Below are 22,460 nucleotides of genomic sequence, written 5' to 3'. Positions count from 1 at the left end.
TATTGCCATAGATGCAGAAGAGGCCCGAGGAACTAGAGGAACTCATTTCGGAACCCAGAACGCCTAAACCTGCCAAGCCCTTCTCTTACAACCCACCTCAGAGGAACAGCTCTCCCCCTGGAGCCTGTACAGCTCACCTGTCCCCTTGTTGCCAATCCCCCTCTCTACGACCACATCCCAAAAGCACTCCTTCCACCCCCTGCCCTGCTCCTAGCCCTGCCGCAGCAGCCCCACACTCACCTGCCATCAGCCCTGCCCCAACGCTGATGCCCAAGGGGGCCGAAACACAGGACAAGAGAGGAGAGGGGCAGCCCCCAGAGGACTACCCAGAGTCTTTGGAGCCTGGTAAGCATACACACATATATATATAAATGTAAATGGAATAGCCACTGTTTAAAAAATGATCCTTCTTTTCTGCAGGTGTTGTGGTAATATGTATAACATGCTCTATAGGCAAGCCCCTGATTGAATGAACAGCTCAAAGCTATAGAAAATGGCTTCCAGTTGAGCTGGGTCTCTCCAGTAACGTTCCCTCGGCAATGACTGAGAACAACTTCAATAACAGCCTGTGCTTTCCAGTATACATCATTAATGTCCAGCTAACAGAGGAAAGGTGTCAGTTGCTATGATAGACGAAAAGCCTGGCCCACTTTGAATAACACAGTCACATAAGGCTGCATGTGGTCCTCTATCCATGCTACTGTGGGGAGATCAAGGCAGGGCTTTCACCCCTTTTGACACAAGAGGTAGCAAGGGAATTAAGTTTAGAGGGGCCAGATGTGTAAGGATTTTAGATTTGTCAAACAACCTAAATGTAAGGCTATCGCACCTTGTATCTCAATTGATGATTCTGTTATCTATATTCTCTCTATAGACTTGCCCCCTGGATACACCTACCCTGCTATGGCCATGGGCTACAGGAGTGGACCCTCCCCCCATGTTCAACTGGCTGAGCCCTCTGACCTGGAAGCAGTCCAAGTGGAGCCTGCTGAGCATGCTCCCCAGTCCCTCTCCAGTCTGGGGGAGGGGCTAAGCTGTAAAGCAGTGGTCAGACCCCTCCCAGAGATACTCACGCCAAAGGAAGTGGATCAGGAAGTGGAGGAGAGAGTTCTGGAACACAGGGAGGAGGTTAAGGAAGCAGTGGTGTCCCCAGTCAACTATGTGCCTGGAGAGAAGGAGTTGGAGGAGCAGGGGCCAGCAGCAGAGGAAGACATTTTAGTTTACCCCCCTGATGAGAGCCCTGTGTGTGAGGCTGCTTCCTGTCCAGTCCCCCTTTCAACAGAGGAGCCTCAGAGGCCAGACGCTGTCATCACCTTGGTAGAGGATGAGGATGAGGCGCTGGGTGAAGAGAGCCAGGTGGAGAACACTCAAAAGGTCACCATGCCTGGAGAGCAGGAGTCAGAGCTGTCACCCATCATCCAGCTTGACCCTGCCTCCCCTGCAGCCCATGAGCCACAGTGCACGGCCCTCGAGGGAGCAGAGGATTGCAAAGTGCAGTACAAGACCAAGAAGAACCCTGATGACGACTCAGTGGAATATGTATGTCTTTCCCCTGCATCAGCGACTGCCCCTAGCCCAAACCAAGCCACCGTAACCATTCCCCACAAACCTGTTGTGCCCTGCTACTGGAGCCTGGAGCTACTGATCGCTGCTGCCTTCTGCACAGACGTACCGCCATTTCCCTTGTTCCCTCTCAGCGCCCCATCAGTTGCCCTGTCACCGCCCAACCCTCACCAGGGTATGGAACTTCTGAGCGAGCTGGCAGATCTGGAGCTGCAAAAGCGCACTTGTGGGAAAAGCCAGGGTGAGAGAAAGCTGTGTTTCCATTACATTATGCACATTAACACGCACACAGAACACATAGTAAAATAAGCAGAATTACACTAAACTTTCTCATAATTTACTGTCCTTTTCTCTGTCCCCACTGAGAAATACTCCCACTCCCCCTCTCAGGCCTAGCCCCTGTCGCTTTGCGTATACCTTCCCAGATACTCCTCTCTTTGGGCTGGTCTCAAGGCCCTGTGGTGGATTTTAACATGTCCCCAGAGAAGCTGTCTGCATGCCTGCTTGCCGTTTCTCTTCTTTGGTGTGTAAAAGGCACTTTTATTTTCTAAAAGGCTGCTAACCATTCAGAGGCCTTCGGGAGAAGAAGGATGAGGACAGAGCCGCACTGCTAGTGAGGAGTGTGCATCTCCCTTTCTCAGTCTCTCTCTTTCTCTTCCAGCTTCCTCAGGGAGCTGTCTCTCCATAGCGCCGCTGTTTGATCCACTTGTGCGAAAATGCACACACAAAGACACACCAATTGGCTTCCCCTCTTTCCCACACGCATTTCTAAAAGTTAGTGTGTAATCACAAACGCAGTCGATGTATTCAGAGCCCTGGAGCATTGCCTGGCTAATTAGACCCCATTGTTTTAAAGTGCCTTTAAAAGCTTCCTTGTTTTTCAAAGCGCCATGTGTTTTTTTTTATTCGTGTAAAAGGATGTTTTGTGTTTACCACAGCATCCTAATGCATTTAACTGCTCCCAAAAGAGGCTTCTATAAAAAGGGTGTCATCAACTGATTCCAGAGTCAGGGATGTTGTCTAGTGATGCGATACTGTTGACAGCTCAGGGAAGTGGCACATGTCGAATCACAACATTAGTCCTAGCCAAACAAGCACTAGGAGAAGTGAGAATAATCTCTTTGTTTTCTTTTATGGAAAGATGTAAGACTGTTACTTTGTAAGCAAAATATCATTTTCTGTCTTTAAAACAAGGCTGTAACTGCTTATATTAAGCCTTTACCTCAGTCCGTTGATGGCAGATTGTCCAGTCAGTGCTATACAAGAAGAGCTTCGGCCAGATGGCCCACTGACATCACAGCATCTGGTGTGTCAATGCTGATGTGACCTCTGAAACTATACGCTACTCCTTCTTTATGCTGGCTACATGTGCCAAATTCCCTCAATTTCTTTCTAAAAATTGCACATTTGGTGTGTGGGCGTTGTGCATGTGCAAACACGTTAGAGGAAGTAGATCAAAATGAGGGTATTCCATGTTACTGGTTTCCGTCGTTTGGATGGAGAGCAGAGTGACAGCAAGCGCTAAGAGAAATGTAATGCCATGGAACTATTGGAAGAGGAAAACACATGCACTGTGTGTTGAGCTACAGCCAACAATATAAATATTACTCAAAGAAACGCGATATTGGAGAGTATCTGTGAGAAAATGCTGTGGGCAGAAGAACAAAATATAAAATACCTCCCATATTCCCATATTTATTATATATACATATACATATTATACAGTATCTTACACGATTATTGCAAAAAACAACAAGCCACATGTGCAAGTTTTGATACTGAATGTGCACATGCTCACACAATCCCATGCTCTCATCCTTGTTCACCTTGAAATGCATTTCTTCTTCTGTTTTTCTACTGTAACAGAAGAGGAGTTGCTGCTTTTTGGCCTCCAGAGCCTTGCTACTCTGGCCACAGCCCGTGCGCTGGAGATGGGCTCCGAGGAAGGCGGCAGTATGGGTTCAGGGCCACATTTCCCAGCCCGCAGAATACCCAATTTGCGTAGAAAATGCAGCTGGACACCTCGCAATGAACCAGTAAGACTGCAATTACATTGTTTTGCCCAAGTTTTAGCTTAACTTTCATTTGAATAAATGAAAAGTTAAGATAGTGAAGAATGTGTCTTTCCTTTAAAAAAAATGCCAAGGTTGTTTTCAATGTGGAAAAAATAACCACCAATGATGTGTACTTCAGGTTTGCCCGGCCAAAGGTACCATTGAAACCATGGAAGGTCCTGAGCTAGCGATGCGTGTGAAGTTAGCCGAGTTACAGCGTCGCTACAAAGAGAAGCAAAAAGAGCTGGCCAAGCTTCAGAGGAAGCATGATCATCAGTAAGCATGACCCCATCCTCCTTTCTCTCACGCTCATAGATATATAGATATAGATTTCAAAAGTGATCGAAAAAAATAATAATGAGACACAGTTGCTTCTACCTTTCAGAGAATTTCTCTCTGTATTCGTTGCTGCTACACGTTCTGTGAAGTTACTCAGGGTTCCTCTATGTCTGTTTGTGTGTTCACATCTGCGTGTGCGAGCAGGAAGGAAGAAACACCTCGCAGCCCAGCCAGACGAGGGCCAGGGCGGCCAAGGAAGCGGAAACCCACCCTCACCACAGGTCCACTCTCCTCATCTGAGGGCCCCAGAAAAGTCAAGTGAGTATCCCTTAAAGCCCATTCCTGTATATTCTTGATACATGGACTACATAGACCTAGATCACTGCTCATAGGCCTCCTTAGATTTCAATATCATCAAATCATAAACCTCAGTGGCATTAAAGTAGAGCATGTTGAGCTGAGCTGGGCTGCGTTCAGGGTGAACTGGCTGCTTGTCTCTTTGTGTGTGTGTGTGTGTGTGTGTGTGTGTGTGTGTGTGTGTGTGTGTGTGTGTGTGTGTGTGTGTGTGTGTGTGTGTGTGTGTGTGTGTGTGTGTGTGTGTGTGTGTGTGTGTGTGTGTGTGTGTGTGTGTGTGTGTGTGTGTGTGTGTGTGTGTGTGCGTGCGTGCGTGCGTGGGGGTGGGGGTTGACAGGCAGAGGATGTAATTAGAGTTCTGTGAATTCTCGTGTAATCTATCCCGGCAGCAGGAATGTGACACACCACAACCCTCAGGGTCACCGAGGGTCCAAAGGATAACGTGATGGCCAGACAGTCCAGGCACAAATGACATTTAGGAGCTCTGATACAGTGGCTGTGTGTGCACGAGGAGAAAAAAATAGTCACAGCTCAGGTCCTTGCACTTTACTTAAAGGCAGCAAAGGTGTACTTATTGCAGATGTGTATGTGTGCAATACAGCAGAGAATGACATGATGCTTTTGAATAAGGAACAGGCAGACTGGGGACTGATTAGCCCCATGTTGCGTCACATGGCACGGTCATGTAAAAGCATGTACTGCACCTGCCACTCATGGCACTACGAAATGCTGACGCTCGAGTGCCATGATAGGAGGACAGTGGGTAACAGCCTAGCTTTTTGGTGTCTTCTACCTTACCTTATTTTGCTTTAACCCCAGGGAGTGTGTAAGGCAGTGTTTGAGTAAGCGATATATGCATCTGTTCAATTTGGTATGGATGCAGCAGTGTGCTTATGAGCATGCATGGAGGCATTGCTTGTTTGTTTTTTGTTCGTGCTTGTGTTTTTCCAGTGGTGGGTAGAGCACTGGGGTCCTTTGTGATGCCGTTTTGATAGAGAACTACCGCTCGCCAGAAAACCCTGCTAATCAATTCTGTTTAATTAGTCAATCCTCTCAGCACCACCCTTCACCATAGAGGGGAGAGACTCTGTCATATTGTGTTCCTCAGCAGCAAAGGGAAAGCTATGGCAGGATCCACTCACAGTGACAACTCACACTCGACCACCACCTGTGTCACTCTCCTGTCAGTCGACGAGCAGACAGTCCCACTGCCCACCATTCTCATTCATTCTTCTCCAGATGCAAACTCAAACTCACACTGATTTATGAGATTTACAAACATCAAGGTCTACATGGACACTCTGTAAACACAACAACAAAGTACACACACATTTGATTAAAAACATTTTTTGTTATATAATGATATTGGTAAATATATGCGCGTAGTGAACTAACATGAAATACTGAATGCAATTTAATTATCTACTAGCTGCTGCTATCGGTGTATGAATGTGAGTGTGATTGGGTGAATGTGTACAAAACAATGTAAAGCGCTTTGAGTCTGTGAAAAACCAGGGAAAAGTGCTATATAAGTGGAGTCCATTTACCATTTACTACACATTTAAACCCATCTGACTTTGTAAACGTAACTGATTTCCTAAGCTGTATTCACACAAGTAGTTAATCTTTTGTTTGAGCAAGGCCTGGCTCAGGGGGAAACATTCAAGGGCATTTGAAGTGGTTGGCCTGTAATGCTGCTCAATGTAGGGGAAGTAGTCTGTTACAATGACTTGGACATGCAACTGGAGAGGTATGATATTTGCTGAGAACAACATATCTGCATACAAATGCAATGCTTTCCAACCATTTACCATGTACCTCTCGAAACTATGCATAGCTTCACAGCTGCAAAAAAAAAGGCACAGTTAAAGCGTCAAGGCTTCTTATGCCACAGTGCCCTCAAACAACCCCAGGTCCCTTGTTAGATTCCAATTCTTCAAGCGTATGGTTCAGACACCGGGCTCTCTATGCCCTTCTCTGTCATTCCGTTCATCAGAGAAAGATGAGATATAAGATCCTACAGAGGAGAGGTGAATCAACTCTTTATTCCCCTGTGATGTCCTACCCCCTCTTTCTTTTCCAAACCCTGCCATTCTTCTCTGATGAATGCCCTCTCCACTGTTTTTGACTGTCAGGTCGATGGGGCCTGAGGACATGGATGTGGGCGGGGACAGCCAGAGGAGGAAGAAGAGGCTGTCCAGTAGAAGCTTTGAGCGACTCAGCAGCACACAGGTCAGGCTCCCCTTGTCCTCCTCCCCTTTGTAAACTAGAAATGGGCCACTTTTTTTTGCGTTTGATAATTCTCTTTGTTGCGCAATTTTTCTCATTAGGCGCTACCCTTAGGAGTCAAATCCTCTGTTCTCCATATGAATCTACTTTTCATTGGTGCTTCTACACTGTTCCTTTCTCTTCTCTGTGTGTGAGCAAACGTTTTGATACTTTGTGGTTGTGGCTGTGACGGGAAGTGTAACTGGCTCTCTGATGTCTCTCTCTCTCTCTCTCTCTCTCTCTCTCTCTCTCTCTCTCTCTCTCTCTCTCTCTCTCTCTCTCTCTCCCTCTCTCTCTCTCTCTCTGTGTTGCAGCAGATAAAAGCACAGGGCTGCAGGAAAAGCAGTTTTCACAGTAGCATGCTCAGCTCCAAGTTGTCTTGCGATGTGACTCAGCTCAAACAGACGGCCCAGGGTAAAAAGAATCTCTCAGGGACAGCTGGCTCCAGGAACCAGGAGGTGTCGCTCTGCAACTCCAACCCCAAGTACAGACACAAAAGCCAGAGCACAAGCAAAGCTGAGTCCAGGCGAGAGTCTGGGGGACAAAGTGACACAGGTACTGGCATAGTATTTTTTTATTTTTTTATTGAACATTTAAAGACAAAACAATAATTATGTAATACAACTTCTCGTAGGGGACAAACCGATACACATACAAAAAGAAAAACACAATTATGAAGGCCTAGGGGGATCCACAGCAAGACATATTTCAAATAAATAATCTTATACATCAACAAAAATTACAAGACAATGTACTGGCATAGTATAGTATAGACACATGTTTTTTTTAATTAATAAGCACAGTGCTGTGTTTTCAGTTTTACACTGGTGAAAAACCTAAAGTTACACCACCAATTCTTAATCTACAATTAAGATGTGATTTTTTAATTTTTTTTTTGCAAACTCTCTCAGCAGCCAGTATAGACAGTGGCCCCCAGGAGAGCTGGACTGGAATGGTGCGCCGTGGACACAGAAAGGGATCCACCAACCTGACACAGGGTTCTTCCCGTCTGAAGCAGCCCAGAGCCAGGGTTCTCCGTGGTCAAAGACAGGAGGCAATGGAGGAGGGGGAGAGTTCTGCTGCAGAGAGCGACTCCTCTGATCAAGGTAAGGCAGTGAATACAAGAGCGCGTTATGAGACAGTGGTTAAAAATTAAACTTTGGAAAAACATTGCCCTCTAAAAGCAAAAAAGGCCTGGGGTGTGATTCCAAGTATTTAACATATATTGATAACGTTTTCATATTAACTTCATGCTGTGTTGAAGTGAGGGGACACTGGAACTTCCAATTGGCGAGCTATGAAAGTGTTATCTTATGAAACAGCTACATGGCAAGGGTGTTACTTGTTTTAGATGAAAAGACGCCATAAACATTCACCCTACACCAGGGTGTGTCCAAACTGTTTTCTCTGAGGGCCAAATACTGAAAAATAAACCAAGGGCCAGGCCACTCACTAGAGGTGAAATATAGCAAAATCAATGAAATGATAATAAATGATGCTTGATGATTGAATATACTTAAATAAAGAAATAATACATCACTGCTTTCCATTAATGGTTTTTCATGAATTTTGTTTCAAAAATGGTTGGCAATTGCATTTTCAAAACAGCAGCCTTAGATTGCTTCTAAGTCAGGACACAGAAATAAAATGCTCAAGAAAAACGAACGAGCAAAGGCTACAGTGCATAAAGCACATTTCAAGTTAACCCCTAACAAATGTATATGTGAGCTGAGTCTCCATTCAATCAGGTATACTCTTCCTATGTCGTGCTTTTTGTTGATTTGTAAATTACTTTAAAAGTAAGCAGAGGTGAGTTAATAGCTGTTGATGAATGTATTGTACCAGACAGGGGTGTGCGTGGACATTCTACTATCTCACTAATCAGCTTGGTTGGCTGGTCTGTGCTAGATGTGCAGCCACAGCTGTGGACACTTGCCTGTAAGAGGCTCTGACAACCCTGAAGGCTAGCTGGCCCAAGAGCTGCTTGAGAAAGTGCAAAGACACACGCACACACACACACACGCACACACACACACACACACACACGCACACGCATGCACACACACACACACACACACACGCACGCACACACACACACACACACACACACACAAACCCATTGTTAAACTCCCTCGCACACTAGCTCGTGGATATCACAGCGGGAAATACCACAGAGACAAAACACATCATACATAACCTCTATCAGCAGTTAACCTATAGGGGAAGGTGGGGTGATTTGTGCATTTTGGAAGTTGCAAAACCCCTTGTTTCTAGAAAACCGTGGAAGAAATTGGAAATGTGACCACATATTTAAGAAGAGCCATCCATTTGACTCATCCTGTAAAGAAGGGAGACACAAGGAATAAGATATAAGCACATTTAAGCTCAAAAAACTGTGTTTTGCCTTTCAAAGTAAAATTTCCATGATCAAGGTTTTTTGATTATTGTGTCTGAACAATTATAGACACGTTTGAAAACATTTGACACATGTTTTAGTGCTTTGGTATGCTATACTTTGAGTCTATATAGTTAGCACAATGTCAACCCTAAATTGCTGCATCATGCCTATTATCCAAAATTCTGGGGATGGGGTGATTTGTGCGCAAGGGCCTGGGTGAGTTATAAGTAAGTAAGTAAGTAAAATGTATTTATAAAAGCACATTTATGACAGTTTGCACTGTCCAAAGTGCTGTACATAGTGCATTCAGTAGGTAAACAATGAAGGTAAAATAACAATAACCAAAATAAAAGACGTAAAGCCCATACATCCACATAAACACAGATAGTAGTGCAGAGGTAAGTAAGTAGTGCAGAGGTTAATGGGGAGGAAACACCAGGGTGTACATATGGGTTTTGAGCCTTGATTTAAAGGCAGAAATGTAGGGGGAATCACATTTGTCAGGTGGCAGTTGGTTCCACAAGCACGGAGCAACTAGTGCAAAGTACATTTCTGAGAGTTGTGCCAGTGGCATGGCTGTATACGCTGGTCACCAAAAGAAAGTGATAGTCTACAGTAGCTCAGGAGAGAGTGACATCTCAATTCCACTTAACGACACCACTGATGAGAGTTCAGATGGCCAGAAAGATGATGATGGTGACTTTGTCATTGTGACACAATGACAAAGTCACCATCATCTACGTGGGGTGATTTGTGTGGTTTGATTTGTGTGGGGTGATTTGTGCGACAAGACAACTTTTTTTCCGAAAGCTATATTTCTTAAACAGTTTATTCCAGATCCAAAGTTTTTATTGCCAGGGATGCACAACATCCTGAAATATATGTACATATTTGAGTTGGAGACATAACTGTCAAGGCCTGACTTTAAAATCACTTTGAGTAAAAAGTTGCACAAATCACCCCACCTTCCCCTATACTTAAATGCTAATGAAGTGCCTGTGAAATGAAAGGAGTTTGTAAAATAACTTAACTGGTTGGTAACAACTTTAAAATATGGATTTTTATAAGCCACATACGTTTATTAAAATTCTTTAATATCTCTATTCTGTATTGTTTGATATATCCATTAGAAGATGAAGAAGATGAAGGCAGTTATGATACTGACGAAGGTCAAGACTACAGAGCCCAACCTCCCAGAGACATCATCTCTAGCTCCTCTGTGACTGGTCCCAGTCCCTCATCTGTTGTAAAACTGGAGGCCAATCAGAAAGCCAGGAACAAGAGACAGAGACAGGAGCTCCACGGTAAGAATGTCCTTTGGAAATGATTCATAAGTCAACAACCCTGTCTTCGTGGGGAAGCATCTGTTTTGTGTTTCTTCCTCTTGGCTTGTTGGCTTGGTCTAAATCTGTTTCTTTAATTGAACTGCATCAGGCTCCCAGAGTCTGTCTGGAGCAGACGGGGAGGTCAAAGTAAGGAAGAAGCCCCCCTGTAGGCTAGCCATGGCCACTGCAGTCAAGAACCACCACGAAGATCACCGGCATGAAGGAGTTAGAAGACCATGTGTACCCAGGTCTAAGGAGCCTTGGTGGGGCAGCTTCGGGGCCAGAGGCAACCGCTACCGGAGGAGCATGGGACTGGCTACCTTCCCAACCACCAGTGAGAGGCTAAAGAGGGCAACCCGCAAGAGCACCATGCTAAGAGGAGCAATCAGCAAGGTTAGCAGAGAGGTTTTTTTTATAGTTATTTTGATTTACTGGAAAAACAAAAATAATAATGAATAATATAATATAGCATATTATATAGGCAGAAATGTATGCAGCACGAAGCTATATCTGTGAAAAAAGTGGTTTGGGCCATCACAGCCTCCAAGTCACGCTCATCTTGTCCACCCTCATGTCGAATTTAGCAGAGGAGAAGTTGCTGGTCAGTTGGTGCCCCTTCGTCACAGAGTGAAGAGAGCAGCAAGGGACGAAGGAACAAGGACCAGCAGGTACCAGTCGCAGTGAATTCAAAAAGGCGCACAATAATCACTCAGTAAACCAGGCATATGCAATCCACCAGAGTGTATTTCTACAAAAATACACACATTCTATTAACAATTCTGATGCTCCTTTGTCATAGATGTGTCAACCTGAAGGCCATTACTGTTGTCCTACTTAAATTATTAAGCACATTGCACATAGCTCAACCTCCTGCTGAGTTATTTTAGTGAGGAGAGTGGAGTAGCTGACACATTCTGCTCTGATAGAGTAAAAGAAAAAAACTTTATTAAATGGGCACTGATATGAGACGGTCCAGGCACTGTCACCTGTGGTTCATTGCTACTTGGAGTAGCATGCTAAAACATGTCATCTTTCTTCTATCACACTTTCCTATTTTTAAGGTTTATTTAAAGCCATACCTGCACCCATTCATTTTTCTGCCTGTCTTTTCCGTTGCATTTTTACAGCCAAAGGGACGAGCAGTGAGCCGGCTCCTTGAGAGCTTCGCGGCGGACGAGGGTTTTCAGATGGATGGCAGCAGCTTTTCAGAAGAAGAAGAGGCGGATAGCAGCCGCTCTTACAACAGCAAAAGCCCTGCCGGTAGGTTATAACCATAGATAGTATATAAACTGGATGTAGCATCCGGGCTGACCTCAGTTATTCAGACTGCATCCCATTCTCCTGGCTTATGCGCGTCGCCATCTTGTGAGATTTTTACTTCGCCTCACTCCTCTTGCCGAAAAAGGGCATCGATGTGACGTCGGGGGGAGGGAGATACGCCCATCTAGCTGACGTATACCTCCGAGGTGAAGTGAGGGACAACGGGCGGATAGCTGTCACTCAAGAGAATGCGCCCCTGATTATTCATACATTTGAATCCTCAGTGTTGTCATGGAGATATGACCTAAACATACACACTAGAATGGTTTTGTGGACCAGGCCGTAAATAGGTTTAAAAAGACTGTGTAAACGGCCTGTTTAACAAATGAGTCAACGAAAAATTGCTCAATTTTGGTACCACCTCATAGTCGCCACCGGAAGCTATACTGCAATGTTCGTCACTTCCGCATTGGATGCTGGTAGAAATCGCTGTGGTCGGGGCTTGGTTATAATGCTTGATATCTTGCAATCGTGTTTTCAAGCAGCAAATCATTTTGGTCAATTTAAAATGTTAATTGTGGATTTATTTTCCTTTGTGCAGTTCAAAACTGTGTTCTGACCAAAGAACACTTAACTGATGGACTGAAGGTGCTGATTTCCAAGGATGATGAGCTTCTCTACGCTGCCAGGGTCCACACTCTGGAGCTCCCAGACATGTAAGCTTACACATGCAGTGGTTAAACTTGATCAGATCAGGTTGTTTTCCCAATGGACATACTGTATAGATCAATACTAAGTCAATACTACATTTTTCATGAAATAAACTATGAATAACCCTAAGAATAATACAAATAAAAAATCTACAGTAGCTAACTTAATTCTTTCAAATTACGGTGACACGTTGGTCAATGTTCACTTTTCAAATACTAAAATGAGTTAAAGTGGCATTTCTATATAGAGGCTCAGACTTGGCTCGAAGTTACGGCCAATCAAATCAATGAACTATCGTTGAGGCTAACACATCCTCTCAGGCATGAACACATTAGAAAATCTTTAAGGATCATCGTCTGTTTCCAAATGGTTGCCCTCTTCATGTCCATGTCTTTTCCATTACAAACGCAACATTGCGCCATACGTAGCTTTGAGTCTGAATACAGCTCTTGCTCAGTCTTCCCAGGGGGCAAAATCCCCTGCTTTTCAAAAACATGGAATGTTGTAAAAAGGTTGGACCTGGTCAATTGCCTACTGGAAAGTTACAGAGGGCAGAAATTCCAAATCGGAGCCACGGTTTAAGGCGATGGTAAAATATTTAAACTAATATCATCATCAAACTTTGCCAGTTGATTGCTGACGTTAAAACAGCTATTTTTTGTGTTGAGGTTTTTACAAATTTTTTGAATATATATGCAAATTTGGCGATGCATCTCTTTAAAAAACAAAATCTAGATGTTGGATAAAGCCTGAGTTTCATGATGATATCTATAAGTAAAAAAAAATTGCCTCATAACTGTTGCTCAGATATGCAATGTCCGCCCCCTGTAGCTTTCCAGTTGGTTGTGGACCAGGTTGTCCACCCAGCCAGGTTGTGATCCTTGAAGGTCCTAGTTATCATTTCTTTTACAACATTCCATGCCTATAAAATCACCTTGCCCGCTGGGTAGTCAGCAAACAGATGATAAAGACCAGAGCAGAGTGGGAGTAACACATGACATGGGAGCCAGGCATACAAAATAAAAGCATCTGAAAATAGCCTCATCTTTCTCTCCCTCTGCTGTGCTTCTTTTCTCTAGCTTTAGCATTGTGATTGACGGGGAAAGAGGAAACCGCCAAAGAATCTATTCATTGGAGCAATTGCTACAGGAAGCTGTAAGTTCCCCCCCGCTGCACTAAAACACTGTTTGTCTCAAGAAAAAACATCACTTCTTGGCTTCAGAGTCACTCAACACTTTTATTTCTCTTAAACATTCTTCTCAACAACTTTTAATTTCTCCATTGCCTTCCAGCCTTTTTGTATATCTGCCAGTCCATTTACTTTATGTCTTTCAACCTCCCATGACTACCTAAACTGTCTCTTTGGCGCACTCACACTAGGCCCAATGGCAACGTCCCATGCCCAAGCACGATTGTACCCACTACCCCTAGGCACGACTGCGTCTTGCCCTACGTCACCACGTCTATATATGTGCTCAGGTTTGGGTTTGGGTTTTGGAGCGTATTCGTGTCCAATTGTTTTTGAATATTTTCATCCGTTCAAATTTGCAGCAAATGTTCCACTTCCACATAAGACCTTCGGCAGAATTTTTAAATGTCTGTTACACGCATGGAAGTATTGGGTCGCAGGAAACAGTATCATATAAATAAACATCAGGATAGCCGTCTTATGCGCGTGCTTGTGTTTACGTTGGCTCAGTACCATCTGTACCGTGCCCAAGCACACCTCTCCCAAATGTGCCGGAGCAGAGGAAATGTTCCATGCTTGAGCACAGAAAGGAGCACTCATACTGGTGAAATCAACTAGATTATATGGGGGACGAACGTACTTGGGAACGGTACAGATGGTCATAGTGTGAGTGTGCCCTTAGAATCAATGGGGTTATTAAACTTCTAAAGTGAATATTAACATATAGGAGGCAGGATCTTAACATTGATGTTTTTGAGTCTCTGTGAATGACTGTTTAACCCGGCTCTGTGTGTGGGTGGGATAATCCTACCTAACACCTAGACCCATGCACCTGTTGGGGTTTAAATGGGAGGTGACATAGAGTTTACCGTTTACTGCTGAGTTGTTCTAATAAGGCTCTGGCTAACAAAGACACAAAGGGGTCTGAAGAAGAGCAAGTTTATTATGACCAAAGTGTTGATGACCTGGAGTGATCCAAAAGTCTGGTTCTTTCCAGCTATTATAATAATGTATCTATTGATCAATATACTGTAATTGTTAACCCATATAGTTTTTTTTTCTGTTACATCTAGGGACATTTGAGATTTGCTTTATCTTAGCTATACCCACATAATTGATTGCATGTGTAAATCTCACTCAGTTTATTGTTAGGACATAATACATTGTAGAAACTGAAGCACATACTTTGCTGGTATTCATTGTAGTTAGGTTACATGTTCTTCCTAGTGTGCTTTGCATTCAGAATTGAGTTTAACAGTATCAACAGCAGGTGACCCTTGTCCCATTGTTTTGTTATGGATCAAATCCTTGTCTCTATGCAGTAATAACAGCCAAGTCACATAAAGCAAAGCTGTCCAACACATATTTAACTGTGGAAATACGTTTTCACTATTGCTAAACAAGGATCAGAACATTCCGTTTGCAGTGTCCGGAGTTAATGGCTGAGGCCTAATCTGAAATGGTTTTGTGATCATGTTTGATCTATTCATATTATAAATGATGAAGTAGTGATGTATTCAAACTCATTAGGGTATGTGTATATTTTCACGCTACACAAATTGTACACTAGATGTAAGTGGATTTTGTGTTGGTTATGTTCAAGCACAGTATGTATGGCAGTGAGCTATTTACTTCTTTTAGAGAATAACTCGCCATAACCTTAATGTTTTCAATTATAGTGGGAACAAATACAAAATATAAATATGTAATTATAAGTTGTATACATTCCGTCTCTGGTCCACGTAACCTCACTCGTTAGTGATCAACATGAATTTCCCCACAAAGCCTTCTCACAGTGCCAATGTATTAGTCTCGTGGCAGTTCTACACCGAGCACTTGTGGTAACTTAAGTCTTATTTAAACACTCGTCAAATAGCAGCTGGGTGTAATTATGCCATGCTTGTCTTTAAATTAGTCCAAAAAGCCATTTATTTGACTGTGACATCAATACCCCTATTTTCCCCCGTGCTCCTTTTCACTTCCACACACACACCCACATCCACACCTCATCAGTCAAAGTGTCCCTCGCCATGGCAACATTAAATGAAAGCAACCTGAAAGAGCCCCCAGTGAGTGGCGGATGCTGGGGCTGCCTGCATTGTTGGAGGGAGGATCTGGCAACCTGCAATCACAAGCCCTCTATTCAGGCCCTCTTTAGTATTACTCAGCAAGTCAGGATTTACTGCATCATGGCTTCCGTTCTTTTCAGCCCCTGACTGGCACATTGGCATAAGATAAGTGCTGCTTGGAAACGTGGCACAGTGGCTGCCCGTGCACAATGCTCCATAGCTCTCACACAGTTTGTATGTTGGTATGTGCGTACGCATGCATGTCTGTGTATGTGTGCATGCTGTAATGAATCTTAATTCTATTTGGTCTGCCAATCATCAGGTCCTGGATATACGTCCAGAGTCAGAGACTGTGCTCAGTGAAGGAACCAGGGTGTGTGCTTACTGGAGCGAACGCGCGCGCTGCTTATACCCAGGCTATGTGCACAGAGGTGAGACATCAGCTCTCTCTCTCTCTCTCTCTCTCTCTCTCTCTCTCTCTTTCTCTCTTTTCCTTTGTATCATCTTTATCTCTAACAATACACTGTCATTAATTGTATCTAGATACAATCCTTTTTCAGAATGTTGTCACTTCCCTGCTTACTTTAAGACATGTTTTGTCTCTTGCAGTTGGTTCATCTGATGAAGGGAAGCAAGGAGGAGTGATGGTAGAGTTTGATGATGGAGACAGAGGAAAGATTTCTCTCCCAAACATCCGCCTCCTGCCTCCAAGATACCAGATTCACTGTGGGTGTCTCTTCACTTTAAATGTTTCCTTGTATAATGAAGTGTGTTGCCTACCTGTAGGTAAATGATTATAACACTTCTTGTCCTTTAGGTGGGGAGTCATCTCCTGCATTGCTGGTGCCTAGCAGTACAACAGCTAAAAGAAGTTGTAGCCTGGAGCAGGCACCCATCAGTGACAGTCCTTCTGACAGACACAGCACTAGTAACACTTTAATCAACAGCCAAACGCTAACTGCTCACAAAAGAAGACCAGGTAAGAAGTAACCCGTGAAATGTAAAGTTATAAAATAAAATAAAAATCCTGTGTAAGAGTATCACATATGCTTTATTCTCTTGTTCCTAAAAATCTGTTCTAAATGGTAACATTGACTACAATACTCAAATAATATATTCTTTATATCTCTACCTTTACATCAAATGGACATATTCCAAATGTATCTAATCATTTATAGAAATATTAATTTGATGGGCTTTTACCCATCTTTGTTAACCAGGGGTTCTTCACTAGAATTCAATATAGGGGAGAATGGGGTAATGTGAGACACTTTTTACATCTGCTCCCCTCTATGGGAGCTAAAATGATTTATCAGTGAAATGTACACATTTCCCATTAATTCAGGATGTTTCCTAGAAAAGGGCATTAGCAGAATGTATTCATGACAAAGGGCAGTGAAAATATGATTGTTTTAAAAAAAGTTGTCTTGTGTCTCAGTTTACCCCAGCTGTGGGGTAAACTGAGACAGACCAGAGAAATCAAGGGGGTAAACTGATCCACTTACTTTTTCCACTCTGAAACTACCATAACAACACATGTTGTAACAGTTGAATCCTGACAGCTAGTTTGAAAACCAAATATTCCAAAAATAGTGTCGGACAAGTAACAGAATCATGGGGTTTGGTCAATTAAGAAAAAACTTTTTCTAAACACTTGAAAGTAACTCTGATCAAATACACCAAATAATTCATATTCAATAATTAACATTCAAATGACAGATAGAACCAGTTAGATTAAAACACAGTCTGGTGGTCAGAACACAGGACCCTTAGAGCCAGCTAGTGTCTGGGGGTTAGAGCAAAGAACAATCAGAACCAGCTAGAACAGCCTGGGACTCAGAACACAGGACTAGTGACCCAGCTGTCATTTTCCATCTTTTGAGTCTTTGATTTATATTTTTCTGCATTTGTTTTATTGGGATCATTCATTGAATAAAGACATATTACTTAGAGTCTATTGATGTTAAATGTCACTCTCCTGTCCCCCACATACATACGTGCCAAACCATGCCCTTGCTGACACCCCTTCAACCATCAACCCCCACCTCCAGCCCACATTGGCTTTTGTCTTTCAAAAGTCTCCTTCAAACTAGTCTCCTTGCTACCTCAAATATAATGGATTCATTAAAAGAGGGCACAGACACTGTCTCACTTTACCCCACAGCATTTGTCTCACATTACCCCACTGCCACAATTTGAGAAAAAACTACCTCTCTCAGCAAATCAGGCTAATCTTCAGTTATCGTCATCACATGGTTTCATATGTTGGTAGTTCATCAACGTATGATAGAAGTTTTTCTACCTGAATCAATTTGCTTTGGAACAACAATTGATTAAGTTAACAGCAAGAACATTTACGTTTACATGCAAAAAATACATTTTTGTGAAAAAAACATGCTCACAACATCACCATGAGGTCCTCTCTTTGATGGCCAAGGGGAAATGAGAGGGGCTTGAAAACATATATCTCACATGACCAAAAATGTGTTCCATTGCCTAGATACAGGGGGTGTCTCACATTACCCGATGGCTCACATTCCCCCGTTCTCCCCTACAATTAATAGTGCTAAAATATGACATGTTTTTTTTTTACTTCCAGGGAGACCAAGGGGCTCTGGGAAAAAACAAAAGCAGCAACAGCAGCAGGCTGAGAATGCTATTAAAACTCCTTCACCTTTCCTGGGTTGGCCTTCGTTGACATACACCAGGAAAAGGACATCCGACAACTTATTTCAGCCCAAGGGGGCACCCAGGAAGGCCTCAAGAGGGAAAGAGGATGACCTGTTCCCCTTGCCGCAGACCCAACCACTGGCCTCCACTCAAGCCAAAGGCCTTTTCAGCAGCAGCTCATTTGAGGTAGACTCCTTCAGTAGCATTGCAAACGGCTACTCCTCCTTCTGTACTCAGTCCACAGGGACAAATCCGAGTTTATCCCTGGGCCCCAGAAGTGGGCTGTATGGCCAGAAGCGCAAACAAGATGAGCGCGTCACGTCAAGGAGCAGGAAGTCTGGACAAGAGTTCCTGGTCAAGTTGGATCATGAAGGAGTGACCTCCCCTAAGACAAAGAACAGCAAGGCTCTGCTGATGCGAGGTGGATCTTCCAGTGTGAGTGGTATGCCAAGGACTGAGGCTTACTCTCACCCAGTCCTGCTGGTCAAAGACAACAAAAAGGGCGGTGCATCCCGGGTAGAACTTCTCGTCAAAGGAAGCACACCTCAGAGAAAGCCCTCTCCTTCTTTGCGTCTGGGTGAATATAGAGACTTGGGCTACGGCTACCATAGAGAGTGTCACAGTTCTTACTCTGATCTGGATGATGAAGAGGAAGAGAGGACGAGGGCTGCACTGGCTGCAGCCTCAGGAGGCCTGAGGAGCGCCGGCCGCTTCCTGTCCCGTCTCTCTGTCTCCTCCTCCTCTTCAGGTTCTTCCAGCTCCTCGTCTTCAGGCTCTCTCTCCAGCTCCAGCCTGTGTTCCTCTGACAATGATTCCTCCTACAGCTCAGAGGATGAGGACAGTTCCACCCTGATGCTTCAGAGTTGTCTGTCTTCCCACAGGGGGCTCCTTCAACCCTCTGAACCCTCCACGTCTTCAAGACCACACCAGCACTCATTTGTGGCCAAAGCTGTGGCTGTTTCCAATGCCAAAGGTGCCCCCCCTGACCAGGTCTCCCACAAGTCCCTGAAGAGGAAAGAATACACCAGCTCCGCCTCTAAATCGTGTAAGGATTTTATGAAGAAACCAAGGATGCTTCCAGACGACACTTCATTTATCCCTAGGCCCAAGGTCTCATCATTTGTCGCGGGACGACAAATGTGGAGGTGGTCAGGACACCCTACACAGGTGAGAAGTCTATCCATGTTTCAACATACCATCAATGTAGCAAATATTCGTCTTCCTTCTTCCTCATGATATGAAAGAGTTAATTTACCTTGTGATACTGAATCACTAGATTTCAGGAGAGGCAATATTAATAAGCATCATTCAAGAGAAGATTGGTGAAAGTGTCTGGTTTTCCACAGAGACGAGGTCTAACGGGCAAGGCCAGGAAGCTCTTCTATAAGGCCATCGTGCAAGGCAAAGACACAATGAGAGTGGGAGATTGTGCTGTGTTCCTTTCAGCTGAACGCGCTAACCTCCCATACGTAGGTCGAATTGAGAACTTCTGGGAATCTTGGACCTCGAGCATGGTAGTTAAAGTCAAGTGGTTCTACCACCCTGAAGAGACTAAACTGGGCAAAAGGCATCGAGATGGCAAGGTAGGTTATAATGGATGCTGCAATTGTATTGAGACAATGAGTCACTCATAGCATATGGAACGTTCACATGACATTTCTCTTCGTTATAATGATTCAACTAACCCTCTCCTTTCCCTATACAGCATGCCCTGTACCAGTCATGCCATGAGGATGAGAACGATGTCCAGACAATCTCCCACAAGTGCCAGGTGGTGAGCAGGGAGGAGTATGAGTGTCTGACTCGCAATCAGAAGCCGAACAGTAGCTCCCCAGACCTCTACTACCTGGCTGGAACATATGACCCCACCTCTGGTCAGTTGGTCACTGCTGAAGGGGTTTCCATCCTGTGCTGAACCTCCATGAGGTCACTACTGAAGGACTCCTTTGGAGGACGGATAAAAGTCCATGACTGTACTTACAAGACCCTCCTGCCTTGGAAGACAGCAAGTGTTCTTTGGGTATGCCTCAAAAGATGCAGGACCCATGGACTAAATGTCAGCACCAAAGCAGGGCGGTCTGAGGTGACACACTGGAGTCTAATTGGCATCTAGCCTTCATGGAAATGGAGAAGATGTCCATAACTGGTTGATCCGTTTTAAAAAGAATAATATAAAAGTCTGGGTATTTCTAGGCACATTTAATAAGTTGTGTTTCAATTGTCTAAATAATCTCTTTTTACTGGATCCATGTGATTGACAGCTTCATCAATGGTTTTTAAGACTTATGCTTCCAGCTACTATCATATGTCACTAAAGGATAGCTGAGAGTACATTTGACTCTGCAAAGTATCATGAGGCTGAAAGGTCTCTGTGGACCAATTCTTTTAAGTTAGCGTTACCTAAGGGAATGGAATCGAAACGAGAGGCACACGGCTTTCCCTAGACCTCTTCATTCCAGGGAAGTTAAACAGTTGTAAAGGATGTAAAGTTGATGTCTGTACATATTTTGAATTTGTTCCCAATCAAGCCATACACTTCAGTACCTCTTGCCTGTCTTAACTGTTCAGGTGTACATTGTACAATTCAATTATTGTATTGTTGTCTGTTGTCTAAATGTACATAAAAGCTATTTTATATAGGAGTTTATTGTATATATGAGATATGTATCTTTCCATGTTTGCGATTGATTTTATTTTTATATGGGTGTAGAAAAAAACATGATGTTGTATTTCCTTTGCTTTGGAAAGTAAAGATTGGAGATGTTATTGTTGCACTGCATTTGCCCTGCTGAGACAGACAGAGACAGACAGAGCACAAACAGACAGAAGGATTTAGTCTATAACAGGATAAGACTTACTTTCTGAGAGAGAGGAGTCATCCTGTTTAAAAAAAAGTAGGTCAAGAGGCTTTTTGTAAAAGTGTTCTGTTGATTAGCATTTTTTGTGATCCTATTTTTTAAAAACACATGTTTTATTTATGTTCCTCTCAGTTGGTCATCGTAACAAGGCAGATCCCAACGGACTGCAATCACGGGTCGAAAAATGATTTAATATTGATGATTATGAGTATACCATTTGACACATTTGTTTGTGTGTGATAAGTGTCCTGCGATCACTATAATCATGTCCACACAAATCAATTGAGAACAAGACTGGGTCTTTTTAATATAAATGTGATAGATGAACATTGCACCTATGAATGCACATTATGACCCTAGCGCAAAATACCAAAGTGTCTTTAATATCTTTATTTCCTTTATTTAAATTTAACATGTCAAGCACCTGTACTGAACTCAAATCAGAAATCACTGGTAACTTAAAGAATACTTGTCCTCCACTATATGTGCACATATAATGGCTTTGCATTGTGACAATATGTTCTTGTACATGTACCTGCAGTTGTGTTAAGTGCTACACATATGCAGTAAAAAGGCCACCTGTAAGTGTGACAATGAAGGTCAAGGTACTGACACATTAAGGTGTTTAGTACTAAAAAATGTGTTGGAATTAGTTTATTTTAGTTTCATCAGCCATCTATTGTGTACAGTACACGCACATATTCAATGCTAACTGTGAAGGACAATCAGATTCACAAAGCAATGGACAGAGTAGGTTTCACTCAATCTGAAAATGACTTACGTTTATTTAATTTGTGCCAAGTACATTTTGTCTATTTTTATCTTTGTTTGATATGCAATCCTGATTATTCTCTGTTCACAAAGTTTTATTTTTTTCCGCCAACATTTTTATTTATTGTCAATGTTGCTGTTTGTCCATGCCAAGAGCGCTTTATGAGAATGTGACATTATTTTTTCTTTGTGTGACGTCGCATTTTGCATTTCCTAAATAAAACTGGTCTTGTAGAGGCCATCTAGTGAAAAGAAATAAAGCAACACTGGATTCTTCTCATCCACAAACCCTTTGTGAATTAATAATCTTTTTCTAGCGGTGTCCCCCTTCATCTTACGTCACCTGCCATTTCCCATCAACACATTCTTTATAAATTCTGCATTTTTGCACTAACCCTATGTGTTTTATTAAATTATTTAAAAAAAACTGTTTTGAACAGACAAAGTATAAACTTTAGAGCAGTATAACTGTTACCTTTCTCAAACCATAGTTTGTGTGACTTTAGCTGACTGAAACAAACAGGATAGGTCATGTTTTGGGGGGTCCCCTTTGATTCCAAAATTGAGGGATTGCCTTTTTTTCAACAAAAGGATAAAAACCTTTAACCATCCCCCAGGATGTTGTAGACTTGTTTTACTTTGTGCATGTTACATGTTACTTGATGGCAGCTATTGCCTTGCTTTGAATTAT

General features: G+C 43.2%; 1 protein-coding gene across 6 annotated transcripts in view; it reads left to right on the top strand.

Annotated features, from left to right (window-relative positions):
• The window catches only part of bahcc1a (BAH domain and coiled-coil containing 1a), a 28,058-nt gene extending 5,832 nt beyond the window's left edge, over positions 1–22,226 (top strand). For 2 of the 6 annotated variants that reach the window (XM_080044311.1, XM_080044310.1), the window contains exons 6-25: positions 12–345; positions 875–1,804; positions 3,430–3,599; positions 3,757–3,893; positions 4,101–4,214; positions 6,386–6,482; positions 6,833–7,073; positions 7,430–7,624; positions 10,047–10,220; positions 10,351–10,634; positions 10,826–10,909; positions 11,369–11,501; positions 12,103–12,217; positions 13,292–13,367; positions 15,793–15,901; positions 16,080–16,196; positions 16,288–16,449; positions 18,070–19,307; positions 19,487–19,723; positions 19,846–22,226. In XM_080044311.1, the coding sequence (XP_079900437.1) occupies positions 12–345; positions 875–1,804; positions 3,430–3,599; positions 3,757–3,893; positions 4,101–4,214; positions 6,386–6,482; positions 6,833–7,073; positions 7,430–7,624; positions 10,047–10,220; positions 10,351–10,634; positions 10,826–10,909; positions 11,369–11,501; positions 12,103–12,217; positions 13,292–13,367; positions 15,793–15,901; positions 16,080–16,196; positions 16,288–16,449; positions 18,070–19,307; positions 19,487–19,723; positions 19,846–20,055 (5,157 nt within the window). In that variant the 3' untranslated portion in view covers positions 20,056–22,226. Of the gene's footprint in view, positions 1–11; positions 346–874; positions 1,805–3,429; positions 3,600–3,756; positions 3,894–4,100; positions 4,215–6,385; positions 6,483–6,832; positions 7,074–7,429; positions 7,625–10,046; positions 10,221–10,350; positions 10,635–10,825; positions 10,910–11,368; positions 11,502–12,102; positions 12,218–13,291; positions 13,368–15,792; positions 15,902–16,079; positions 16,197–16,287; positions 16,450–18,069; positions 19,308–19,416; positions 19,724–19,845 lie in introns of those variants that run through there. The other 4 variants (XM_080044312.1, XM_080044313.1, XM_080044314.1 and 1 more) reach the window with 4 other exon arrangements.
• Positions 22,227–22,460: the final 234 nt, after the last annotated feature.

This window comes from Ammodytes marinus (genome assembly GCF_949987685.1).
Source record: "Ammodytes marinus genome assembly, chromosome: 16".
NCBI classification, from domain to species: domain Eukaryota; kingdom Metazoa; phylum Chordata; class Actinopteri; order Uranoscopiformes; family Ammodytidae; genus Ammodytes; species Ammodytes marinus.
The sequence above is the reverse complement of the archived record's forward strand: the minus strand, read 5'-3'. Positions and strand labels throughout refer to the sequence as shown.